Below are 21907 nucleotides of genomic sequence, written 5' to 3'. Positions count from 1 at the left end.
AGCCTCTTTAGAGAATGTCCTCAGGTCTCAGGGAAATGGACAGAATTGAGGCAGGTTTTCTCCAGAGCTGACTCTCACTCAGATGGTGACTTTGTGTTGACGGTAAGAGGCTACCACTCTGAGCAGCTGGGCAAGGGGCACATGGGTTGGAATTCAGCCCCTACTTTTGCAGTGCACCACACACATGATGGTAGTAGAGTTGGCTTCAGTCCCTGAGGTCAAGTCATACCTCAGAGCCCAGGAGACAGGATTTCTTGTTTCAGGGCTGTTTTCATACACAAAGCCTCCCTTCCATCAGTGGAGGCTGCCTGAGGAACGACTCAGCCGGAGCCCAAGATTCAAGGGCCATAGGCTATCATCATGGTCCTGTCTCCTGGTGGAGTGACTGACGTGTCTGTGCCCATTGAGTCATTCTGTCACTTTTGACTGTTTAAAATATTGTCATAGAACAAACAAATCTGTAACCTACCTTTTTATTTATGTAGCTTGATTCATGCACTTCTGGCATGCCTGTGATTTTCCAACAGTGTATTTTTTTCTTGGAGGTTGAAGGACAGTACTTGTTCCCTTATTTGCATGTCCCCCTGACACCACATTTGTGATATCCACTTGGGAAGCTAAATAGAAGGACTGGGAACAAGGGCTCTGGAGTCAGACTTGCTGAGTTCATCTCCCAGATCCACTTCTTACAAGCTATGTAGCTATGGGCAAATGACTTAACCTCTCTGAGCCTCCCTTCCAAACAGTAATGCTAATACCGTTGGACTGCTGTGGTCATTAATGTGATGATTCCCATAAACCACTTAGCACAGCACCTGGCACTAGGAAGAGTTCGATAAATGGAGATATTGTCATCTTCATCACTGACCTACCATACTTCCCTTCCCCACCACAAATCACCTACTAAACTTTCAGGTTGTCCCTAGCACAGTCCAAGTCCCCTGTGCCTTGGGGTGGCCTTCTGGCGTCTCCCTCATTTGCAGGTGGTGATGGTACAGACAGCAGGTTACCGACCTCTCCCAAGAAGGATCTGGGAGGTAAATGCTTTGTGCGCAACACAGTTGGACTGACCTGTGCTGAGCCTCACTGACCTGGTCCCCTGGGGACTGGGCTGACCTGGGACCTCACTGACCTGGTCCCCTGGAGACTGGGCAGTCGCCACACAGAAGCAGCGACCAGTAGTAACCTTGTCTAGATTGGCCAAGCAGGCTGAACAGGACTCAGTCCAGTTTCTTTAGGCACAAGCTCACCTTTCGGGTTTTGAGCCCACATCTGTACCTCTTTGCACGTCTTTGGGAAGATTACAATTTTGAAGGAAGATGCTTGGAGGATCAGGAAAGTGCACCCTCCAAGGAAACTTCCAGCCCTGACAGCAGCTCAAAGCTCCTCTGAGGTCTTCCCATGCTGGATGCTCAGCTCTGCTTTCCAGTCCCGCCTGCGCATCGCCACCATCCCCACTCCCATCCCCCATCCTCACTTCTCCTGCACATTCTCAGTGCCTAGCAGAGACCTTGGCAGGGGGTGGGTCTACGATGCACCTGACATCAGGTGAATGAAGGAAGGAGTAAATGACTCAATAATGATGATGATGATGATAGCTACCATTTCTGAGCTTTTACCACACGCTAGGCTTTGTGCCAAGTGCTTTACTTACACTATCTCATTTTACCCTCCCAACAGTCCTAGAAGGTGGGTGCTGTGATTATCCCCACTTCATAGAGGAGGATACTGAGGCTAAGAGGTTCACAGTCTGCCCAAGCTCAAACACTTAGTTAACGGCAGAGCTGAGATTGAAACCGGGTGTCTGACTGCAAACCCCATTCTCCTAACCACCATGTTATGTATAATATAGTGCCTCCAGTGACGACTAAAAATCCTGATGGCCCAGAGGAATGACAGTCGTATGGAGTTTTAGGCAAGAGGATGTCTTCAGGCAAGGTTGTTCTGAGGGAAGGTGTTGATTGGGGAAAAGGGAGGCAGCTTAATGATAATGACTGTCATTGTGCTATGGTCTATTTAATCATCACAATCCTATGAGATGGGTATCATTTCCATTTTCCAGATAAAACTGAGCTTCAAAGTGGTGGAGCAGCATGTCCAGGGTCACACAGCAATGAAGCAGCAAACTCAGGATTTGAGCTGTAGTCTGTCAGCTCCAAAGCCATAACCTACTGCTCCCCATTTTAGAGCTGGGAATGAGAGGGAGAGGGAGGTGCCAACATGAGGAGGCAGTGTTGACTTGAGATAGCTGCAGTTGTGCAGCAACACACACGCACATTCACACATTCACACACACTCACATACATGCGTTCACACACACATTCACACACACACACTTACACAGACTCACATACACACATTCACACACACATATTCACACACTCACACACGTGCATTCACACACTCCACACACTCTCACATACACTCACACACTCACATACACACACTCACACACTTACACAGACACACACATTCACACACATACATTCACACACTCACATACACGGCATTCACACACAATCCAACACTCACATACACACACACTCACACGCATTCACACACACTCCAACACTGTCACATACACACACACACATGCATACACATACACTCACATGTACACATTCGCACTCACACTCACATTCACACACATATTCACTCACACACTCCACACACTCTCACACACTTACACACACTCCCCTCCCTCCACTGGAGCTGGTAGCCTCTGTAAGGACCATAAGATCTTACAGTCAGAGATCACTCTCAACCCCCTCCATCACACAGCTGGGAGGTTGGGGGCCCGGAATGGGCAGGGGCTGCTGAAGGCCACACGGCGAGGACATTAGTAGGTCAGGGACCAGGGTTCAACCAGGGCTGCTCCCTGCCAGCCCAGGGATGTCTCTCTGATGCTGGTCCCGGAGCCTCTGGCTGCTGTTTGTGCAGGGAAGGGGAGGTGCCTTCTGGGTATAAATAGCAGATGGAGATGCTTCTCTCTGGCAGGAGAGTTAACCCTTGGGGCCCTGGGCACGGAGAGAGGCTTCCCTGCCTTGTGAGAAGGCGTGGTGGCTGTCAGAGTTGGAAGAGTCCTTAGCGATCACCTAGGCCCTTCTCCTCAGTTCGGTCTATGAGTCAGCAGGCTTGGCATCTCCTCAGAGCGTGTTAGAACTTCAAAATCCTGGCCCCATCCCAGGCCCAGTGAATTCGAGTCTACCTTTTCACAAGGTGCCCAAGACGCTGGTCCAGACAGCCCTTCCCTCATGAGGATGGGGGGAAGTGATTCAGAGAGGGCAGTGCTCCTGCCCAAGGTCCCACAGCAATTCTCTGACAGAATTAGCTCTCAAAGCCACACTTCCTGCCCTCATGACTCAGGACCCTGATAGGCAGGGATCAGCCCCCCAGTTGCACAAGGGCTGAAGAAGGGGGGCCAGGCAGTGAGGTGTTGTTTCAGAGCCCATCCCCATAGGTTCTGCTGCCCTGGCTCTGTCCCAGCCCGCCATGGCCCAGCCTCTCTGTGCAGCCTGTGCCCAGCCTGCAGGCCAGGGCCTGAGTTGGAGCTTGCCCCTGTAGGCAGGCGGGTGCCAGGTCGAGGGAGGAGGGCAGGGCCACGGTGCCAGGCTGAATCAGTATGGGGGTGGGTTTGGGGAATGGGCCACAGCGGTCAAGGCCAAGCGTATCCCCTGGCCTATTTTCATCTCTCCCAGAGCTTTAGAAGTTTTCCTGAAACAGCTTTTCTGAAGGAGGCTGCCGGCAGTGTGGGATGGGAGGAAGGGCCTTTCTTCACCTTCCCCCGAAACAAGCTGGCTCTGAGGAATGTGGAAACCATTAAAGACGCCCCCTTTCCCATCTTTGCTGCCTCCATCCCCAGAGAAGAGAGCAGCTGCTCTCCACCCAACCCGCAAACGCCCACATGCCAGGGTGGGCAGGGGAGAAGGGCCTGGCCCCCCTGCACCCCTCTCATCCCACAAGGCTCACCGATGTTGGGGTGCTTCAGCAGGCGGCAGATGCGGGCTTCACGCTCCAGCTTCTGATGGTCTGAAACACAGAGGCTCAGGTGAGTCCCCAGTGAGGGAGGACCCGCCACCTTCCATCTCCCCCTTCTCAAAGCCTCGTATTATCTCCACCTCCCAGGGCAGCCCCTGGGGGCTGGGAAAGCTCACCTTCTGGCCAGGGCCTCCGAGTTCTCCAGGAAGACCATGGGGTGCAGTGGATAGAGGAACAGGCCGGGGTTGCGGTGACTCAAGCACATCCCTCGCCCTCCTTGGCCTCCGTTTCCACGGCTCTTAAATGTGAGGCTTCTCCAAGACCCCTCCAGGCCTGTTCCTCAGGCCCTATACTCTAGCCAGACTAAATGGCCGACTTCACCTCTACAAGCAGACCCCGCTGGGCCCTCTTACTTTGGGAGAGAATTGCACATGCAGTTCTCTCAGCTTGAAACACTTCCTCTACCTCCCACCTGCCGTTCACTGGCCATCACTCACTCCTACCAATCCTTAGTCTCAGGCCCCTGGCAGCAGGCAGGGGCCCATCCTCTGTGCTTTCAGAGCCCCCGAACAGCATGACCCACTCAGTCTCATGGATATCTAGTTCTTTGAGGGCAGGGACTTGGTCTCTGTTGTACCCCTGACATCTACCCAAACACCTGGCACATACTAGGTGCTCAAGAAATAACTGAATGAAGCTGGGCGCAGTGGCTCATGCCTATAATCCAACACATTGAGAGGCCGAGGCAGGTGGATCACTTGAGCTCAGGAGTTCGAGATCAGCCTGGGCAACATGGTGAAACCCCATCTCTACTAAAAATACAAAAATTAGCCGGGCGTGGTGGCAGGCGCCTGTAATCTCAGCTGCTCAGGAGGCTGAGGCAGGAGAATTGCTTGAAGGTGGAGGTTGGAATGAGTGGAGATCACGCCACTGCACTCCAGCCTAGGTGACAGAGCGAGACTTCATCTCAAAAAAAAAAAGAAAAGAAAAGAAAAAAGAAATAACCAAATGAAAGAATAAATGATTAAATGAATGTGCCTTTCTAAGGGAGTGGCCACTCTTCCAGAGGGCTGTGTTGATTCCCAGAAGCCACCTCCCTTTCAGGAGACTCTAGGACCAGGGACACAGAGAGCCTCAAAGAATCTGCAGGGGCCCACCTAGAGCTCTCCCACCTGCCTTCTGGACTGCTGTGCAAGTCTCCTGGGGCTCCCCACACACCTGGGAGAGAGGCCTTGCTCGGGATCTGCCACTGTGGCTTCTGATTCTGCAGCTGCTGGGAACAGTGGGACACATGATCCTACTCCGTGCCCCCAAACAATCCTGGGCTGGGACCACCACTCTCCCCATTTTATAGATAAGGAAACTGTAGCCTGAACAAGCTGAAGCCTCTGTGGTGGCAGAGCTGGAACTGAAAATGCCTTTCCCATTTTTGTTTTTAGTGCTTTTTTCACAATTTGGTAGTTAACGCCTTAATTTAACAAACAAAACCATAAAAGGAAATCTCTTTTTAAAAACTCTGTGCCAAGCACTGTGCAGAGGGCTTTATATGCCTTTCAAGCCCTCACTACAATCCTTTGAGGGGGTTACTATCATTTTTCCGGCTTTCCAGAAGAGGAGACAGAGCTTCAGAGAGGTTAAGTACCTGCCCAAAGTCAATCCCGCAGTGAGCAGTGGAGCCATGATTTGTACCCAGACAGTTAGACTCCAGAGCGGGGCTTTCAATCCTGGGCTATACTGTTCTCTGTGCCCCCAGCTCATAACCACTACCTCCACTTGCCCCCAATTCCCAAATAGAAAAATTAAGACCCACAGAAGGAAACTCATGCCAACACTCAGACGTCAAGCCAACACTAGAACCCTGGCCCTGAAAGGCCCTCTCAGAGCAGGCAGGTATGCAGGTGGGGGGTGGTGAGAATGGAGAAAGTTCCAGCCCTTGTTCCCAGGAATCCAGCTCCCCTTTCCCCTGCCCCCTTCACTAGAGCAATCACTGGATGTCCTCCAAGGGCTGCAGAAGCCAAAATCAATAATGAAAGGTGGCTTTTCCACCAGCAAAGCAATTAAGTCCAATTCAGTTTCCATGGCTCAACTCCCCAGCTGAAAACTGGCTGCAAGCTAGGGATGAGGAGGTGGGGCCAGGTTGGGGGGCATCCCTTGATTCCCCCTCCTTCTGTGGGCTCCTTTCATATCCTCCAGGGTAGGGGAGGCTGACTCCTGGGCAGAGGAGGGGATGCCCATCCAGAGCTGACCAGGCGGGGCCCTCCCCCTGCTCCACGTCCCATGCCCTACCCCCCCATCCCACCTCCAGCAGAACCAGAATTCAGGCAGGTCAAGGTCAGGCCTGTCAGAGTGGGAAGGAGGCTTCTGGCTTAGGCTATACATTCAGGAAGTGGAAGCCCCAAATCCAGAATGTTGCTGTTTTCTCCCTGTGAGGTTACCCAGGAGCAAAGAATACTGACAGGATTGAAAGAAGAAAACGCTGGCCATGCAACTATAAACTTGTATCTGGTTACCAGACCTTATTGCTGGAAATGCTAGGAACTAATTGTATAAATCTTATCATCATCTTATGCATAGTACAATCAACCTGCATTGTCACTGTTGAAAGCATTCATCCTACTGAGTGTAAACATATACATTATACAATATTTCTGGTAACTCTGTTTGCAGTGTTTTCATTTTCCAATATACAGAGAACCTTAAGACATGTAGGCACCATGTTTCTTTTGACCTCTGAGGCCATGCTCTGTTATATAGATGGAGAAACTGAGGCCCGTTGACAAAGGAAGAGTCCCTTTATCAAAATCACTCACCAAAATCACTCTGAAAACTCAGAGCTCTGAGGCCTCTACCCCTGCACCTTCCCCCCACTCCTCCCCTCAGCCAAGGAGCTTTTTTTTTTTTTTTGAGACAGAGTCTTGCTCTGTCAGCCAGACTGGAGTGCAGTGGCTCGATCTTGGCTCACTGCAACCTCTGCCTGCCAAGTTCAAGCAATTCTCCTGCCTCAGCCTCCCGAGTAGCTGGGACTACAGGCACATGCCACCATGCCAGGCTAATATATTGTATTTTTAGTAGAGACGGGGTTTCACCATGCTGGCCTGGCCAGGCTGGTCTCGAACTCCTGACCTTGTGATCCGCCCGCCTTGCCCTCCCAAAGTGTTGGGATTACCGCACCCGGCCCCACCAAGGAGCTCTTTTTTAAAACATCAATTAAATCCTGTCCCTCCTTGGCTTCCAACTCTCCAATAGCTTCCCAATATATTTAGAGCACAATCCAAACTCCTCGCTGGGTCCGGCCTCACCTTCCGGCCAGGAAGCTCCAGCCACACTGGCCTCCTCTCTGCCCTGACACACCAAGCTCCTTCCCACCTCAGGGCTTCTGTGCCTGCTGTGCCTTCTGCCTGGAAAGCTCTTCCCTGGGTCTTCTCATCAGGCAGGCCCCGGCACAATGTCACCTCCTTAGAGAGATTCACTGGCTGCCTTTTCTAAGCATGTCCCTCCTGCCACATCACATCCCCATACTGTGTCTTATTTTCTTGGTTAACACTTGTCACTACCTGAAGCTACCCAGTTGACATATGTGTTTAATGTTCTTTTCAGTCTCACTCCCTAGAAAACGGGCACAATGAGAGTAAGACCTTTTCTGTTGGTCACTGCCACGTTCCCAGGGCGTGGCATAGAGCTGCTAAGGAGCTTGTCCAAGATCCCATAGCAAACAAGTGGCAGAGCTGAGATTTCAATCCATGTACATAGCTACTATACTATATTGCTTCTCATTCTAATCATTTTTTTTGAGACAAGGTCTCACTCTCATTGTCCAGGTTGGAGCACAGTGGCAGCATCATGGCTCACTGCTGCCTCTACTTCCTGGGCTCAGGTGATTTTCCCTCCTCTGCCTTCCTCTGGAGTAGCTGGGACTACAGGCGCCCGCCACCATGCCTGGCTAATTTTTTATATTTTTAATAGAGATGGGGGTCTCACCATGTTGCTCAGGCTAGTCTTGAACTCCTGGCCTCAAGTGATCCTCCCACCTCGGCCTCCCAAAGTGCTGGGATTAAAGACGTGAGCCACCAAACCCAGCCCCATTCTAATAATTAGTGGACTCCAGCAGGCAGGAGGCCCGAGATTCCAGCAGGAGGCACACAAGCCAGGAGAGAAAAGAGACCTGAAGTCTGGGAACAGGAAGTACCTGTTCCCTGCATAGGACAGCCTGATCCTGGGAGCAAGAGTGCCAGGCAAGGGGTGGGGAGGAGAGACAGGAAGCACATGCCTTGCCGTCCCCTCAGAGTCTTCCTTGCAGGGAACTGAATGACACTCTAGTGCAGGCTGGATGAGCTCATCATGCTCCCCACCTGGTGCCCCGAGACTGGTCACTGGGGAGCCAGGGAAGTGACCCCCTCATGCTCGAGCTGGAGAGTGAGGCCTGTGAAGGTCACAGTGCCCAGGCCAGTCGCCTTCGGCTGCACCAGCCTCATGCATGTGCCCAATGTGCCCTTAAAATTCTACCTCTGTGTATGCTGTGGGGAGGATGAGCTAGGAGGCTATACAGCACCTGATAGGGGTTAGCACTGAGCCTGTATTATTGTATTAGGTTGATGTTAATAGCTACTGTTACTGATGATAGGATTTTTTTAATGCAGGGGCTTGGGCCCCACCTACTGAATCCAACCCTCATGAGTGGAACTCAGGCAGCTGCATTTTTTATAAAGCTCCCAAAGGTATTTGGCAGGGATTGGAACAGGCAAAATTTTCACTTTTCACTTCATTTCTTCATGGTTTCTTTGAATTGTTTATACTATGAACATTTTTTAAAAGACTAGATTAAAAATACATACACAAATATATCGTGGGTTTGGGAACCGCTTGCTAGAAGAGGCTGGGCAGGGCGGGCAAAAGAAAGCCACAGCTCCCGGGAGGGTGGGCACAGCCCCTGCTGGGCGCTGCCAGAAGTCACCCAGGAGCACCAGCAGGAGATGTTTAGAGTGTGTTGCCAAATATTCAGCATTAAACCCCCCTCCCCGCCCCCGAGGCACCATGAGTGGCAAACAAAGAATCCTGCTAAAAGAAGCTTTTGCTCCTCCTCTCCCGCTGGGAAGAAAAGCGCTGGCAGTTGGCAGACTTTTCCGGAAGGTTCCCTGATAACCTCCCCACCCCCGCCCTCCACACTCACCTAGTCCAGGCCACCTTCCTTCCAAGAGGTCAAGGACTCAACAAGTTGCCAAAGAGAGGCGGCTTGGGCAGTGACTGTCTGGCATAGCCCAGGGTCTGCACTGTCCCAGGAGTGCTTAGTCACCTTCCAAAACAGGAGCCGTGGCCCTTCCACTCCCCCATACACATCTGTCTCTTTTGGTCAACGTGCAAGTGTGTGTGTCTTGGTGTCTGACCCTCTCTCCCACTGGGGCAAACTTAACCCATCACCCCCTCTCCCTGCAGTATCTCAGGGATTGGGACATCTCCCTTGGTTACTCAACACCCAATACACAGAGAGGGCACCAGACTGCTGCTAGTCACACAGCAATGACAAGGCCAATCCAGGCATCTGGCCATGAGGCAACACCTCTGCTGGCATTCCTGCCCATCCTGTCTCTAGCTCCCAGCCTTCCACAAGCTTGGACTTTTCAAACTGACTGTATACCACATGGGGCTCCTGGTCCTTCAGAGACCCTCACCCTAACCCCAGCCACCCCCCTCTGCTGATCCTCTTTGACCTGCAAGGCATGGCGGGGAGGTCGGTAACTAGAAGAAAGTGCTGAGCTCCCAGCAACACTGAGCCAGAGAAGAAAGGCAACAACACACAGTCCAACATGAGGCCTGCTGGGAGGCCTGCGGGGAGCAGCATGAGCCTCCTGTACCAGCCACTGTGAGGACCGCCACAAACCTGCACCTGCTGGGCCCTGGCCCCACACAGCTGCGCCTGTCAAACACCTGGACACTCTGCCAGCCTCTCACACAACATCTCCCGCACAGCACAAACCATGGATTGTACAGCCCATACCTGCACCCACCTCACCCAACAGAATTCCCTCCACCACCAGGTGGTCCCAAGGAAAGCTTATACACCATTTCCTTCAGGGTGGGGACTGGCCTTTCTGAAGATAACCCTTTCCAACACACTGACCATGGTTACCACCATCACTGTCTCAAACACACAGTAATGGCAAGAAGCACGTCTCCTGGGCAGGCTTCCCAAATTTTAATGTCCACAATCACCCCGGTGTCTTGTTAAAATGCAGAGTCAGATTCTTCAAGTCTGGAGTGGGGCTCTAGGCTTTGCCTTTCTAACAAGCTGCTAGGGATGCTGATGTCGCTGGCCCAGGACCACTTCTAAGGTCTTAGGGCAGTGGTTCTCAAACTCATCTGCAAATTAGAGTTATCTGGGCATCTTTTCCAAAACTCAGATCACACCCCAGACCAACTGTCTGGAGGACCCAAGAGTGGCGTGGCTGAAGCCAAGCACACTTGGAGTTCACTGGCCCCTCTCTGAGTGCCAGGTGCTTTTCTAGGTGCTGGGTGCAGAGTAGCCCATACTCTTGAAGTTTACAGCCCAAAAAGGGAGGTGGGTATTAAACAAGGGGCCTAATCAGTAAACAGGATGAGTCTAGGTCAGGGAAAGCCATAAAGGAAATGAGCAGTAATAAGAGACAGAAAATAGGTTGAGCGTGATGGCTCACGCATGTAATCCCAGCACTTTGGGAGGCTGAGGCAGACAGATCATCTGAGGTCAAGAGTTCGAGACCAGCCTGGCCAGCATGGTGAAATCCCATCGCTACTAAAAGTACAAAGAGAAAAAATTAGCCGGGCGTGGTGGTGGGCGCTTGTAATCCCAGCTACTCGGGAGGCTGAGGCGGGAGAATCGCTTGAACCTGGGAGGTGGAGGTTGCAGTGAGTTGAGATCGCACCATTGCACTCCAGCCTGGGTGACAAGAGTGAAACTCCATCTCAAAAAAAAAAAAAAAAAAAAAGAGAGAGACAGAGACAGAAAATGGAGGAGGCCTCGTCAGATTGAGGGGTCAGGAAAACCTCTCAAAGGGTGTGACCTTGAGCTGAGACCTGAAGGCTGAGAAACAGCCATTCATGAAAGGAGCCAGGAGATGGTGTTCAGGCAGAGGGAATGGCAAGGGTAGAGGTCTGGAGGGGAGAAGTGATGGCAAGTGGCAAGACAGTAGGGAAAGGAGGGCCCATCTGGTGTCTCAGCCCTCACCCGTGAGGCACAGAGCTTGGCCTGTCTGGGTGAGTCTGTGCTCTCCAGCCTTGAAAAAAAGGAAAAGAAGGAAAAAGGGAAGGTCTATTCTCATGACACCCCAGGAAGAGCAGCCCCTACCCCTGCCATAAGTATCACCCAGGGGCTCAGCCCTGGGTCCTGGTCTAAGCCAAGCAGTACAAGTAAGGGGAGAGAGGAGAGCCCTGGAGGGTGGGCAGGGTAGAGATCAGGCACCTACCTCTGGCTGACAGCTTCTTCGTGTTGATGATCTTGGCAGCATACTCCTGGCCGGCCAGCACCTTCACACACCTTCGCACCACCGAGAAGGCTCCCCTAGGAGGACAGAGAAGGTGGACAGGGTGAGGGAATGCCCGAGGGCTGTGTCCCTAGGAGATGTTGGAGTTCACGTCACTGCCCCACGCTAGAAGGAAGCCCTTCATCAGAGCTGCTCAAGCTCACAGGGGCTTCTGTGACCCAACTCAGGGACAGAGCGTGGCCAGAGAGACCCAGAAGATGGATCCGGAAGCAGAAGATTAGAAGCTTGGCCTCAAGTGGGCGGAGCGTGCCAACATCATCAAAGTTGGGCTCACCATACTGTAAAACATTAGAATCATGTAGTGTTAGAACCGCAGAATCCAGGTCTCTGAAAGTTTTTAGTTTTTTATTCTTTGAGTAGGTAAACACGGACATGGTTCAAAGTTCAAAAGATATAAAGGTATAGGTAGTAAAATGACTCCCTCCCGCCCCCGTACTGCAGCCTCTGAGGTCCCCTTCCCAGAGATTACCACTGTTACCAGGTCCTTGAGTCTCTTTCCACAGATGGTGTCCCACACACTAATGGACTGGACTTTTATAGTGTTCTCCACCTTCCTTTTTTCAGTGAATAATATATTTTTAGAGATCCTCCTTCCATATCATAACATAAGAGTTCCTTGTTACTTAGTATGTAATTGTATGGCTGTCCGATCCTTTATTCAGCCTGTCCCCTACTGATGGGCACTCAGATTAGTTTCAATCGATATAGCCATTACAAACAATGCTACAATGACTAGCCGTGTATGTGTGCATTAGAATTATATCTCCTATGTATGCATGTGTCTGTGTGGGATACATTTCCAGAACTTATGTTTTCTGGTCAAGGGGTAGGTGTTGTTTGCTGATTTCAATGGATAATGAGAGATTGTCCATATTAAAGATTGTACCAACTCACTTTCCCACCAGAATGCAAGGGTGCCTGTTTCCTTTGCCCTTGTCAACACAGTGTATTATCAAACTTTTTTATATCTGCTAAAGAGACAGGTGGAAAATGGCAATTTGCTGTAATTTAATTTGTAATTGTCACATTAAGAGTGGAGCTGAGCATCTTTTCATGTGTTAAGTGGCTCTTGGGATTTTATCCTCAAACTATTAGTAATTATAAGAGAACTAGGGGCAAGGTCTGTGAGTTTTCCAGCTCACAGGGGAAAACATTGTCACCACGTAGAATGTGGCCCATTTCCTACCTCATTTGATTTTTCAGGAAAAGCTACAAATCTAGATATTGATGAGAAATTTCCCAATTTTTAAATATTGGCACCTATTCCAAAAGAATTTGAGGATGGTATTAGGCCAAACAAAACTTGTCTAAGGGCTAGATCTGGAGTCTAGATGCCATTTTGCACTCTTTGCCACAAAGGCCATGCGCTCCAACCCCTTCGTCTACAGAGGGGACTCCTAAAGGGCCCGATACTGACTGTGGTCACCACTATAGCACCCTAACCCCATGCTAATAGCAAGAAGAGAGTCCCCTGGGCAGGCTTCCCAAATCTAAATGTCCATGGAAATCACCCAGGCACCTCGTTAAAATGCAGATTTTGATTCCTCAAGACTTTGAGCTCCAGTGTAGTTCAGTGTAGATTGCTCAAGGTCACATGGTTCATAACAGGCAGAGCTGTGTCTAGAACTCAGAAGTTAACACTCTTGGGTGTGTGACTTCCACACCAAGTAAGCCTTCCACTTCCTGGCATGTTGGGCCATGCCCAGCTTTTTGACATGGCTGCACCCATCACATCCTTCAAACTTGGATGCCCCATCCCAAGCTTATGGGCAGCTCCGAGCCCACAAAAAGATGAAGCTGACAAGGTAGAGGAGGATGCTGGCAGGCACCAAACAAGCCTGCAGGCTAGCACAGATGCCTACTCTGTACACAGCCCTGAGCATGGTATCACTGGCTTCATGTCTGGGCAGCAGGAAATGAGCGGCTGGGAAACTGTGAAGAAGGATGAGGAGGAAGGAGCCAGGATACGGACTAGAGACCAGGAAATATAACCTTGTAGGAAAGCTAGAGAGGGCCAGAATTCATGGGCACACAGAGGGCCTCGCTCAGCTGTGGCTCCTCCTTGGGGCGTGCAGCCTGTCCATATGCTACCAGGAAGAAAGCAGCAAGACCCCAGTCCCCTCCCTGAGATTCTCCCCTGCTATGCGGCCCCTCTTCCGTGCTTCCAGAGCACCCCTGCTTAGAAAAAACTTGCTTTTCTTCTATCATTCCCACGCTTCTGGCCACCAGCTATGAAGGGGTTTTTTTTCAGACCAACTGATTCTCTGACACCAGTTGGGCATCCTATAATTCAGTTATGAAACTAACTACCTAGAGTTAGTGCAGAACCCACAGGTTAAGGGCTAAGTCCTACAAGACTGTCCCCTTGCTTCAGATACCAATCACAAATAGTGGGTCCTCAGGTTACCCACAATTCTGTCCAACCCAGCTAGTGACTGGGGGATCCCACAACTCCCTCCTTTTATAATTTTCTATGATGGCTCACAAAACTAGGAAAATGCTTACTTACATTTACCAGTTGTGTGTGTCTGTATGTTTCCAATAAAGGTTATGATAAAGGGTACGGATGAACAGCTAGATGAAGAGGGGCACAGAGCAAGGTCTGGAAGGATCTTGAACACAGGAACTTTTGTCCCCATGGAGTTGGGGTGTGTCACCTTTGGGGTATGTGGATGTGTTCACCAAACCAGAAAGTCTCCGAGCTCCGTACTTAAGAGATCTTTATGGAGGCCTCATCAGTAGGCATGACTGATTATTAACTCAATCCCCAGCCCCTCTCCCCTCCCTGAGAATGGGGGGAGGGGCTGAAAGTTCCAAGCTTCTGGCCACAGTTTGGTCTTTCTGTGACCAGCTCCCATACAGGCACCCACCCAAAGCTGCCTCATTAGAACAAAAGATGTTCTCATCACCCAGGAAATTCCAAGCTACTTGGGAGCTTTGAGTCAGGAACTGGGTTCTAAGACCAAATATTAGAACAAAAGATGCTGTTAGTACCCCCAAGCGTTTGGGGAGCTCTGTGCCAAGAACCAGGGACAATGACCAACTATATATTTCTAGATTTCTTGTTACATCATAATATCACAATCCTACGTCCCCATCTAACTCAGATTCGTGGCGGCTCCTCCACCTGCTTATTTCTCCCACCCTGACAGTGAGTTCCTGAGGGCCAGGACTCTCACTTTCTTCTCTCTGCCCCCAGTGCTTTAATACCCAGTGTCTAGTGCCAATAGAGCCTCCATGAGTGTTACTTGCAGGAGAAGGAGGTAGATTTCAGCAAGAGTGAGAGAAACTGAAGTGAGACAGGAGAGATTTTCAGATGGGGTGTTAGGAATAGAAACAGTCATCTAAGGAATGTGGGGGACAACTGGTCTCTCAAGGGTGCCCACCCTGCCCAGGCACAGGGATGGACCCAAAAGACCTTTAGGTCCCCCTCTAGCTGGGGGCCATGATTCTCAAAAGCCCTATGAGAGAAAAGCTTAAAGCGGCCACATCTGGGCAAGGTTCTGAGAACTCCAGGAAGAGAAGAGCAGGAAGCAGGGAAGGTTGTGAGCTCCAGGGTGCAGGAGCTGGGTCTCGTCCTGCTCACCAGCACCTGACAAAGCTTGGTCCAGAGCTATCGCTCAATTAATATGTGTGGGTGGATGGAGGGATAGAGGAAGGGATGGTTGGACAGGGGGAGGGAGGGATGAGTATAATTTCTCCATTAGAGAGGCAAAACTCCATTCTAGGTAAAGACCTTAAATCAGTGATTATCAAACTGGCTGCCTCAGAATCCCCTGGAGGATCTTTAAAAAAACAGATTCTGGCCAGGCGTGGTGGCTCACACCTGCAATCTCAGCACTTTGGGAGGCCAAGGTGGGAGAATCGCGTGAGCCCAGGAGTTTGAGACCAGCTGGGCAACATGGTGAAACCCCGTCTCTACTGCTGGGCATGGTGGTACACGTCTGTGGTCCCAGCTACTCAAGAGGCTGACGTATGAGGATCACTTAAGTGCCGGAGTTGGAGAGTGCAGTGATGCTATCTCAGCTCACTGCACTCCAGCCTGGGTGACAGAGCAAGACTCTGTCTCAAAAGAAAAAATAAGCAGATTCCAAGGTCCCACCCAGACCTCCTAAATCAGCACCTCTGGGTGTAGGCCCAGGGAATTTGTAATTTCATTTTAACTCTGTCTGTGGGTGATTCTTTCCCAGGCAGCCCAGCACTGCCCAACACCTTCCGGGGAAGTCCTGCTGTGTATCCTGCCTCCGTTGGAAATCAGCACTGATGGGGGCCAGCGAGGGGGCTCTGTGCAGGGAGGCCTGACAGGCCCCGTGAGCCTGGGCCCTGGCTCAGTGAGCCAAGGCCATAAGAGCTACGTCTATAAAACAAGAGAAGCTATACTTGCTGAAGTTCCTCTTCAGAACAGCACCAAGCTTTTGTGTAAATTAGAGGCTCCTCACCGAAGGTCCATGCCGTAGGTGGGGTAGTGTGGGGACCCTAAACCCCTTGAAGGACACCCTGTACCTCCAAATGGAAGCAAGTGCATTTTTTGGAGGGAGGTAAGGGTGCATAGCTTTTATCAGACGCTCATAGGGAGGAGTTTCTCAAAATAAGTTTAGAGCTGCTGATCCAGAGGGTACCACCCCTCACAAGCCCACAAGTCTTCTTCCCTTCAAATGTACATTCACCACTAAGCACTCTTTTAACCCTCACAGCAATCCTGTGAAGTTGGAATTTTGATCTCCCATTTAATAGATCAAGAAACTGAGGCCTCAAGTGAGCAAGCGTATTCTTAATTGAGGCTGTGAAGAGAATCCAGGTCACTTGCACTTTTTCTTCTGACTCAGCCAACAACAGGAGAATGTGGTCCTCAAGAGCAGAGGCTCTGGGGTCACAAAGACCTGTAGTCCAATCCTAGCTCACCCCCAACTGTGTGACGCTGAGCTTGACACATCACCTTTCTGCGTCTTCCTGTTAGAGGGCAATAATAGCCTCTACCTCCTGGATTTGTTGGGGAGATTAAGTGAGGTAACTGGTGCAAAACACTTGGCACAGTACCAAGCACATGGGACATGGTTGGGGAAGAAGGGGGTCCGAATGAGGTGAGGAAAGGGGCTGGGCTGCTACCTAGGCAGCCCCAGGCTCCATCCCTGCCTGCCATGGCAGTGGGGATCCGAGGAAATTCATAGCCAAAATGAGAGTGAAGGCAGTGAGTCGGCAGCCCTAACCTCCTCCCTTTTTTATCTTCTGTTTAAAAAAAAAAAAAAAAACAAAACATGTTTCTGTATTCTTGTCCTGCATGAACAAGTGGCCATAGCCCAGAAAACTTGGCAAACAGAAGAGCCAGCCCACTCCTCTTGTGGCCCTGAGCTGAGCAGGCAGCCAGCAGATGGGTGGGTGGGCCAGAGCTTGGGAACAGGACAGGGCAGGAGAGGCAAGGAGGCCAAGGTGGAGAGGACAAGGGTGGGAGGCGATGGCCAAGAGTCCCAAGAGGAAGAGATGAGGCCTGGGTGTGAGGGCTGTGGCGGATGGCCATGCGCAGTCCTGGAAGTGCCTGTGAAAGTGTTTCTGAATTCCTCGAGGGGTGTAGCGGAATGCCCCTGGGTGCAAAGGAGGAGGGGTGGGGGAAGTGTTCCTGGGTGCAAGGGGCGGGTGTCTGGCCATAGGCGTGTATTGGCAACCTGGTCTAGCCCCTAAGAGTGTGATGCTGTGAGGCTGTAGGTGTGACAAAGCACACGTATATCACCCTAGGTATGAAGCGTGCATCCATGTGAGCCAGAGGGTCACAGAATGTAGGCAGGGAGGGGTGTGTGGGGGAGAGACAGACCGGCAGACACTGGAGGAATCAAGTCTCAGCCCTCAGCCCTGCTGGGAGGACTTGGGCAAGAACCAGCCCCAGTGAGGGCTGCAGTCTCTTCATCTGCAATATGGAGGCTGGGGTAAGGATGAGGCTCAGGAACGCAGTGGCTTTTCAGCTCTAGTGTTTCATACCAGTGCCATTCAACAGAACTTCCTGTGATGATGCACACACTCTGAGCTGCCCACTGCGGCAGCCACTAGCCGCAGATGCTACAGAGTACTTGAAATGGGACCAGTGGAACTGGGCACCAAATTTCTTTTTTTTTTTTTTTTTTTTTTTTTTTTGAGACGGAGTCTCGCTCTGTCGCCCAGGCTGGAGTGCAGTGGCGCAATCTCGGCCCACTGCAAGCTCCCCCTCCCGGGTTCACGCCATTCTCCTGACTCAGCCTCTCCGAGTAGCTGGGACTACAGGCGCCCGCCACCACGCCCGGCTAATTTTTTCTATTTTTTAGTAGAGACGGGGTTTCACCATGGTCTCGATCTCCTGACCTCATGATCCGCCCACCTCGGCCTCCCAAAGTGCTGGGATTACAAGCGTGAGCCACCGCGCCCGGCCAAATTTCTTATTTTATTTAATCTAAATAACTATATGTGGCTAATGACTGCCACATTGGAGAGTGTGGTTCTACATAGAGAAGAGCAGGCACTCCTGAATCCGACCAAGCAGAGTTCACATCATGGGTCAGCTACTTCCTAGCAAACTACTTCACCTCAGTAAGCCTGTTTCCTCCCCACTGCAAAATATGGACAATAATAGTACCAACCCTATGAAGTCGTTTCAAGGATTCAATGAGATAATAAGGTAGGCAATGAGTTTGGCAGAGTCCCTGGGGTATAGTAAATGCTCAAGGAACAATGCCTTGTGTAGGCATCATTATCCACGAAGAGAGGAGGACAGCTGGCATCATCAGAAACAAAATGGACATTGTTTGCCAAGCTCGGGGAAGAAGCAAGCCAAGGTGGAGGTGTGTGAGAGCCACAGCAAGGTGGAGAAGGGGCTGCTCACCAGGGCTGAGTAGCCTGCCCCCGAGGGTGGACGAGCAGGAGTGTGGGCAGGCAGGGAGGCCCCCCTCTGGCACTCCGGCAGACAGACAGAGAGGGCACAGTGACAGTGGGTCCGGCGCATAGCTGAGGATGTGGGAACGTGCTAATGGGCTGTGAAAAGCAAGATTCACGCTGGGAAATTGCTTTCTAGCTGCCTGGCAGGCAAGGTGGCCTGGGCGTAGCTGGCTGCCAGCCCACAGGGGCCCACCGCCCTCTCTGGCCTGAAACAACAGGAAGAGTTAACATGGCAGCCAAGTGCAGCTCCAGCAGCACTAGATGGGGAGTCAGAAGTCCTGAGCCCTCACTCAGCTTGGCTACCAGCTTGCTTACTCTTCTGGGCCTCAGTTTCCTCATTTGAAAGATGCGACCAGCCCCGCTCCCTTCTGGGGCTATTTGTGAGGGGTCTCTGCTACCCAAAACTGGTTGCTGCCACTTTCTCTAAAGGAAGCCTCTTCACCTTCACCCCAAGCCACTCAGAGCCACGTTACACCTATGAGTCTCAGCAAACAGGAACACTTTTTATCTATCGCGGCCTTCTGGGGACAGCACTCACCCAACACTTCCCTCCACTCTGGGCTCCGTGGGGGTCTGATTGTCTGGGCCCCTTACGGTAGTCTTTAGTGTCTGCTCTTCGTTGACTGTTTCCTCAAACACGCTCAGGTCTCCTTCCTTCCAGACAAATAAAACTCCCTCCTCAAATAAAACAAAACAACCCAGAACCTTTCTCTCGACCCAGCAGCCTGGGCTGTTTCCTTCCTCCCTTCTTCTTTGCTGCCAAACTTCCAGAACAAATGTCCGACATCCGCCGCCTCCTCTTCCCACCTCCCACACTCCATGAACCCACCACAATCTGGCTGCCGCCCCCAGGGCTCCATGGAAGAAATGCCTGCGCCAGGTTCGCCCACCCATGCCTCCTCCCACCCTCACCACTACCCCTTGCAGTGCCCGCTGGAGCCTAATGCACCTTGCCTGCCCTACCCCAGGTAGCATTTGGCCCCACTGAACACAGCTTTGAGCTCGCCCTTCCTTTCGTTTCTGGGTCGCTGTGCTCTCCCCGGCCTCCTCCATCACTGACAGTGCCTTCGCTGCCCCACCTTCCCTCAGTATTGCTGCTCCCGGCCTCTTTCCACCCACCCTCTTACCACTCCCGCCCATCATGTCTACCAGGGGCCATTAGCTGTGATCTCTGGGGAGGCTCTGGGCATTTCTGAACCCACTTAAAACTGTATTAAAATGATTCTGTGTCTGTGCATTGTTCTGGGCAAAGGATGTGTAGTCATCAGCTCTGCAAAGGAGTCCATGACTCTGCAAATAGTTAAAGCCATTGACCATCACCCAAAACTGAAATCCACATCCAGAGTCCCCTCCTGTCTTAGGAACTCTAGCCCCGTATTTTTAGCAACTCATTATCTTGCCTAGATGCTATATGGCAGGCACCTCACAATCAAAGCCCAGTCTCTTCCCCAAAATTTCCCCACTCTTGGTTAAGATACTTAAGCATTTCACTTCTCTGAGATGAGCTGGGGGTGATTTCAGAAAGTTCTTGGTCAAATGCAGATAGATCTGCTCTCTGTAAGAGAATCTGCATCCAAAACCCTTTGGTGGTCAGTAACACATAGCCCAAGCTGGCTGATTTGATCACCCAGGACGTGGAACCCAGAATAGACAGGTTAGAATGCCTGGGGGAAGGGAAAGAGCTGGGGTTGGCCACAGAGACAGCATCACGCACTGGGCTAGAGTTTGGGCCACGTGTGGCTGCATCAGAACCTTGTATAGCCCATAATGTCTTACTTTTGAAGTCCACCCCCTCCTATTCCAAAGCTGAAGAAACTGGGGCCAAGACTTTGAACCAGGACTGCTGATTCATAGTCATTGCTTTTTCCAATACCCAGTACTCTCAGATTAGAGAGGGTCCAACCTTGAGGTCCATAGTTGGGCTCCGGAGTAGGAGGACCTGTGGAAAATAACAGCATTCTGCGTGTTGCAGTGAGTGTGCATTTTGGAAGGTGGAGAGTACCCACAGCTTACTTGAGATTCTCTGAGGGCTCCTAATTCCCAAAACCGTTAAAAAGCTGGGGTCAGTTTCATTCAGAAACAATGAGAAGCTTTTAGGCCTCAGCTGACCCATCTGTGAAATCAACTGTTGATAAGTAATTTTTAAGCCTTCTCTTTCTTTCTTTCCCATTTAGGCATTAGTACCTTTTCTTTTTTTTTGAGACGGAGTCTCGCTCTGTCACCCAGGCTGGAGTGCAGTGGCGCAATCTCGGCTCACTGCAAGCTCCGCCTCCCGGGTTCACGCCATTCTCCTGCCTCAGCCTCTCCGAGTAGCTGGGACTACAGGCACCCGCCACCATGCCCGGCTAATTTTTTGTATTTTTATTAGAGACGGGGTTTCACCGTGGTCTTGATCTCCTGACCTCGTGATCCACACGCCTCGGCCTCCCAAAGTGCTGGGATTACAAGCGTGAGCCACCGCGCCTGGCCAGTACCTTTTCTTAATAATAAATAAACAAAACACAGCTATGCAGCTTCTCAAATGGCAAATAGATCAGAGGAGATGGGGCTGGGTGCTCACTATCCCCTTTGCTTGACTCTCTCCACTTCTTCCCAGCTCTGTAAGCAGAACTCCACAGAACAAAGCATTATACAGCCAGAAAATCCTAGAACCTGTTACTGAAACCACACCCCTCCCGTCCTCTCGACCGCCTGAGGCTGCAGCCACCCACTCCCAGACTCTAAAAGATGCTGCAGGGACGCAGTGTGCTCGAGCTGTCCCGCGCTGCCCCCCGCCCCCAAACACCAATCCAGCAGAAGTCTCATGGAGGACACAGAAGGGCTGGGAACTGGAAGAATCTGTTTGCTGCAGGGAACATTGAACCAACAGAAGTTCCAACATATTCCTTGTTTTGGCTGTGCAAGGGTTTTTTTGAATGGGTCACAAAAAGAAAAACAGAAAAGTATTCTATTTTCTCTTTACAGTGCTTAAAGGCAGGGCCAGAGCCCAGTAAGGCAAGGGACATGCCAAGGGGTGACTTTCTCCTCGGTCTTTGATGGCCTGGCCCTGTCCAGAGCATACAACACAAAGGCTTTCAGGGGTCCAAGTGTCAGAGAGAGAGAGGCCTCCAGGGGTAGGACAGCCAAACACTGGAGTGGACAGACACTGGAGTGTCCAGTTCTCATGTGTCACTGGCTTGTGTGACCATGGGCAAGGCCCTCGCCCTCTCTGGGCCTTAGCTCACCATCTGTAAGACAACAGAGCCCTCTTCCCTCCAATATACTGAATCGAACTGAGGGTACCATGGCTCTAAACCATCTCCCACTTCATTCTTTCAGCAAAGCATCTCCCCAGATGAGGGTAGGGACCTAGGGCAGGAGGGCTGCAAGGAAGGTAAGGCCGTGGATGAGAGTAGGAATTTGCACATCTCTGCTGCCAGAGCACTAGCTCCTGAGGCCGCAGCCAGCTGTGGGATGCAGGAGCAGTTCTGACCATTGGAATGTCTTCCTTCTGTGGAGCTGAAAGCTACCTCCGTTAC

At 51.3% G+C, this 21907-nt stretch overlaps 1 protein-coding gene across 5 annotated transcripts in view; it reads right to left on the bottom strand.

Annotated features, from left to right (window-relative positions):
* CAMK2A (calcium/calmodulin dependent protein kinase II alpha) overlaps positions 1 to 21907 on the bottom strand; it is a 70221-nt gene that overhangs the window by 41536 nt on the left and 6778 nt on the right. For all 5 annotated transcript variants that reach the window (XM_063642685.1, XM_055285647.2, XM_055285648.2 and 2 more), the window contains exons 2-3: positions 11415 to 11509; positions 3970 to 4029 (exon numbers count right to left, since the gene is read on the bottom strand). In XM_063642685.1, coding sequence (XP_063498755.1) covers positions 3970 to 4029; positions 11415 to 11509 — 155 coding nt within the window. The remainder of the gene's footprint in view (positions 1 to 3969; positions 4030 to 11414; positions 11510 to 21907) is intronic.

Source organism: Symphalangus syndactylus, chromosome 7 (assembly GCF_028878055.3).
Source record: "Symphalangus syndactylus isolate Jambi chromosome 7, NHGRI_mSymSyn1-v2.1_pri, whole genome shotgun sequence".
NCBI classification, from domain to species: Eukaryota; Metazoa; Chordata; class Mammalia; order Primates; family Hylobatidae; genus Symphalangus; species Symphalangus syndactylus.
Note: the sequence above shows the minus strand (reverse complement) of the source record. Positions and strands in the feature narration are given on the sequence as shown.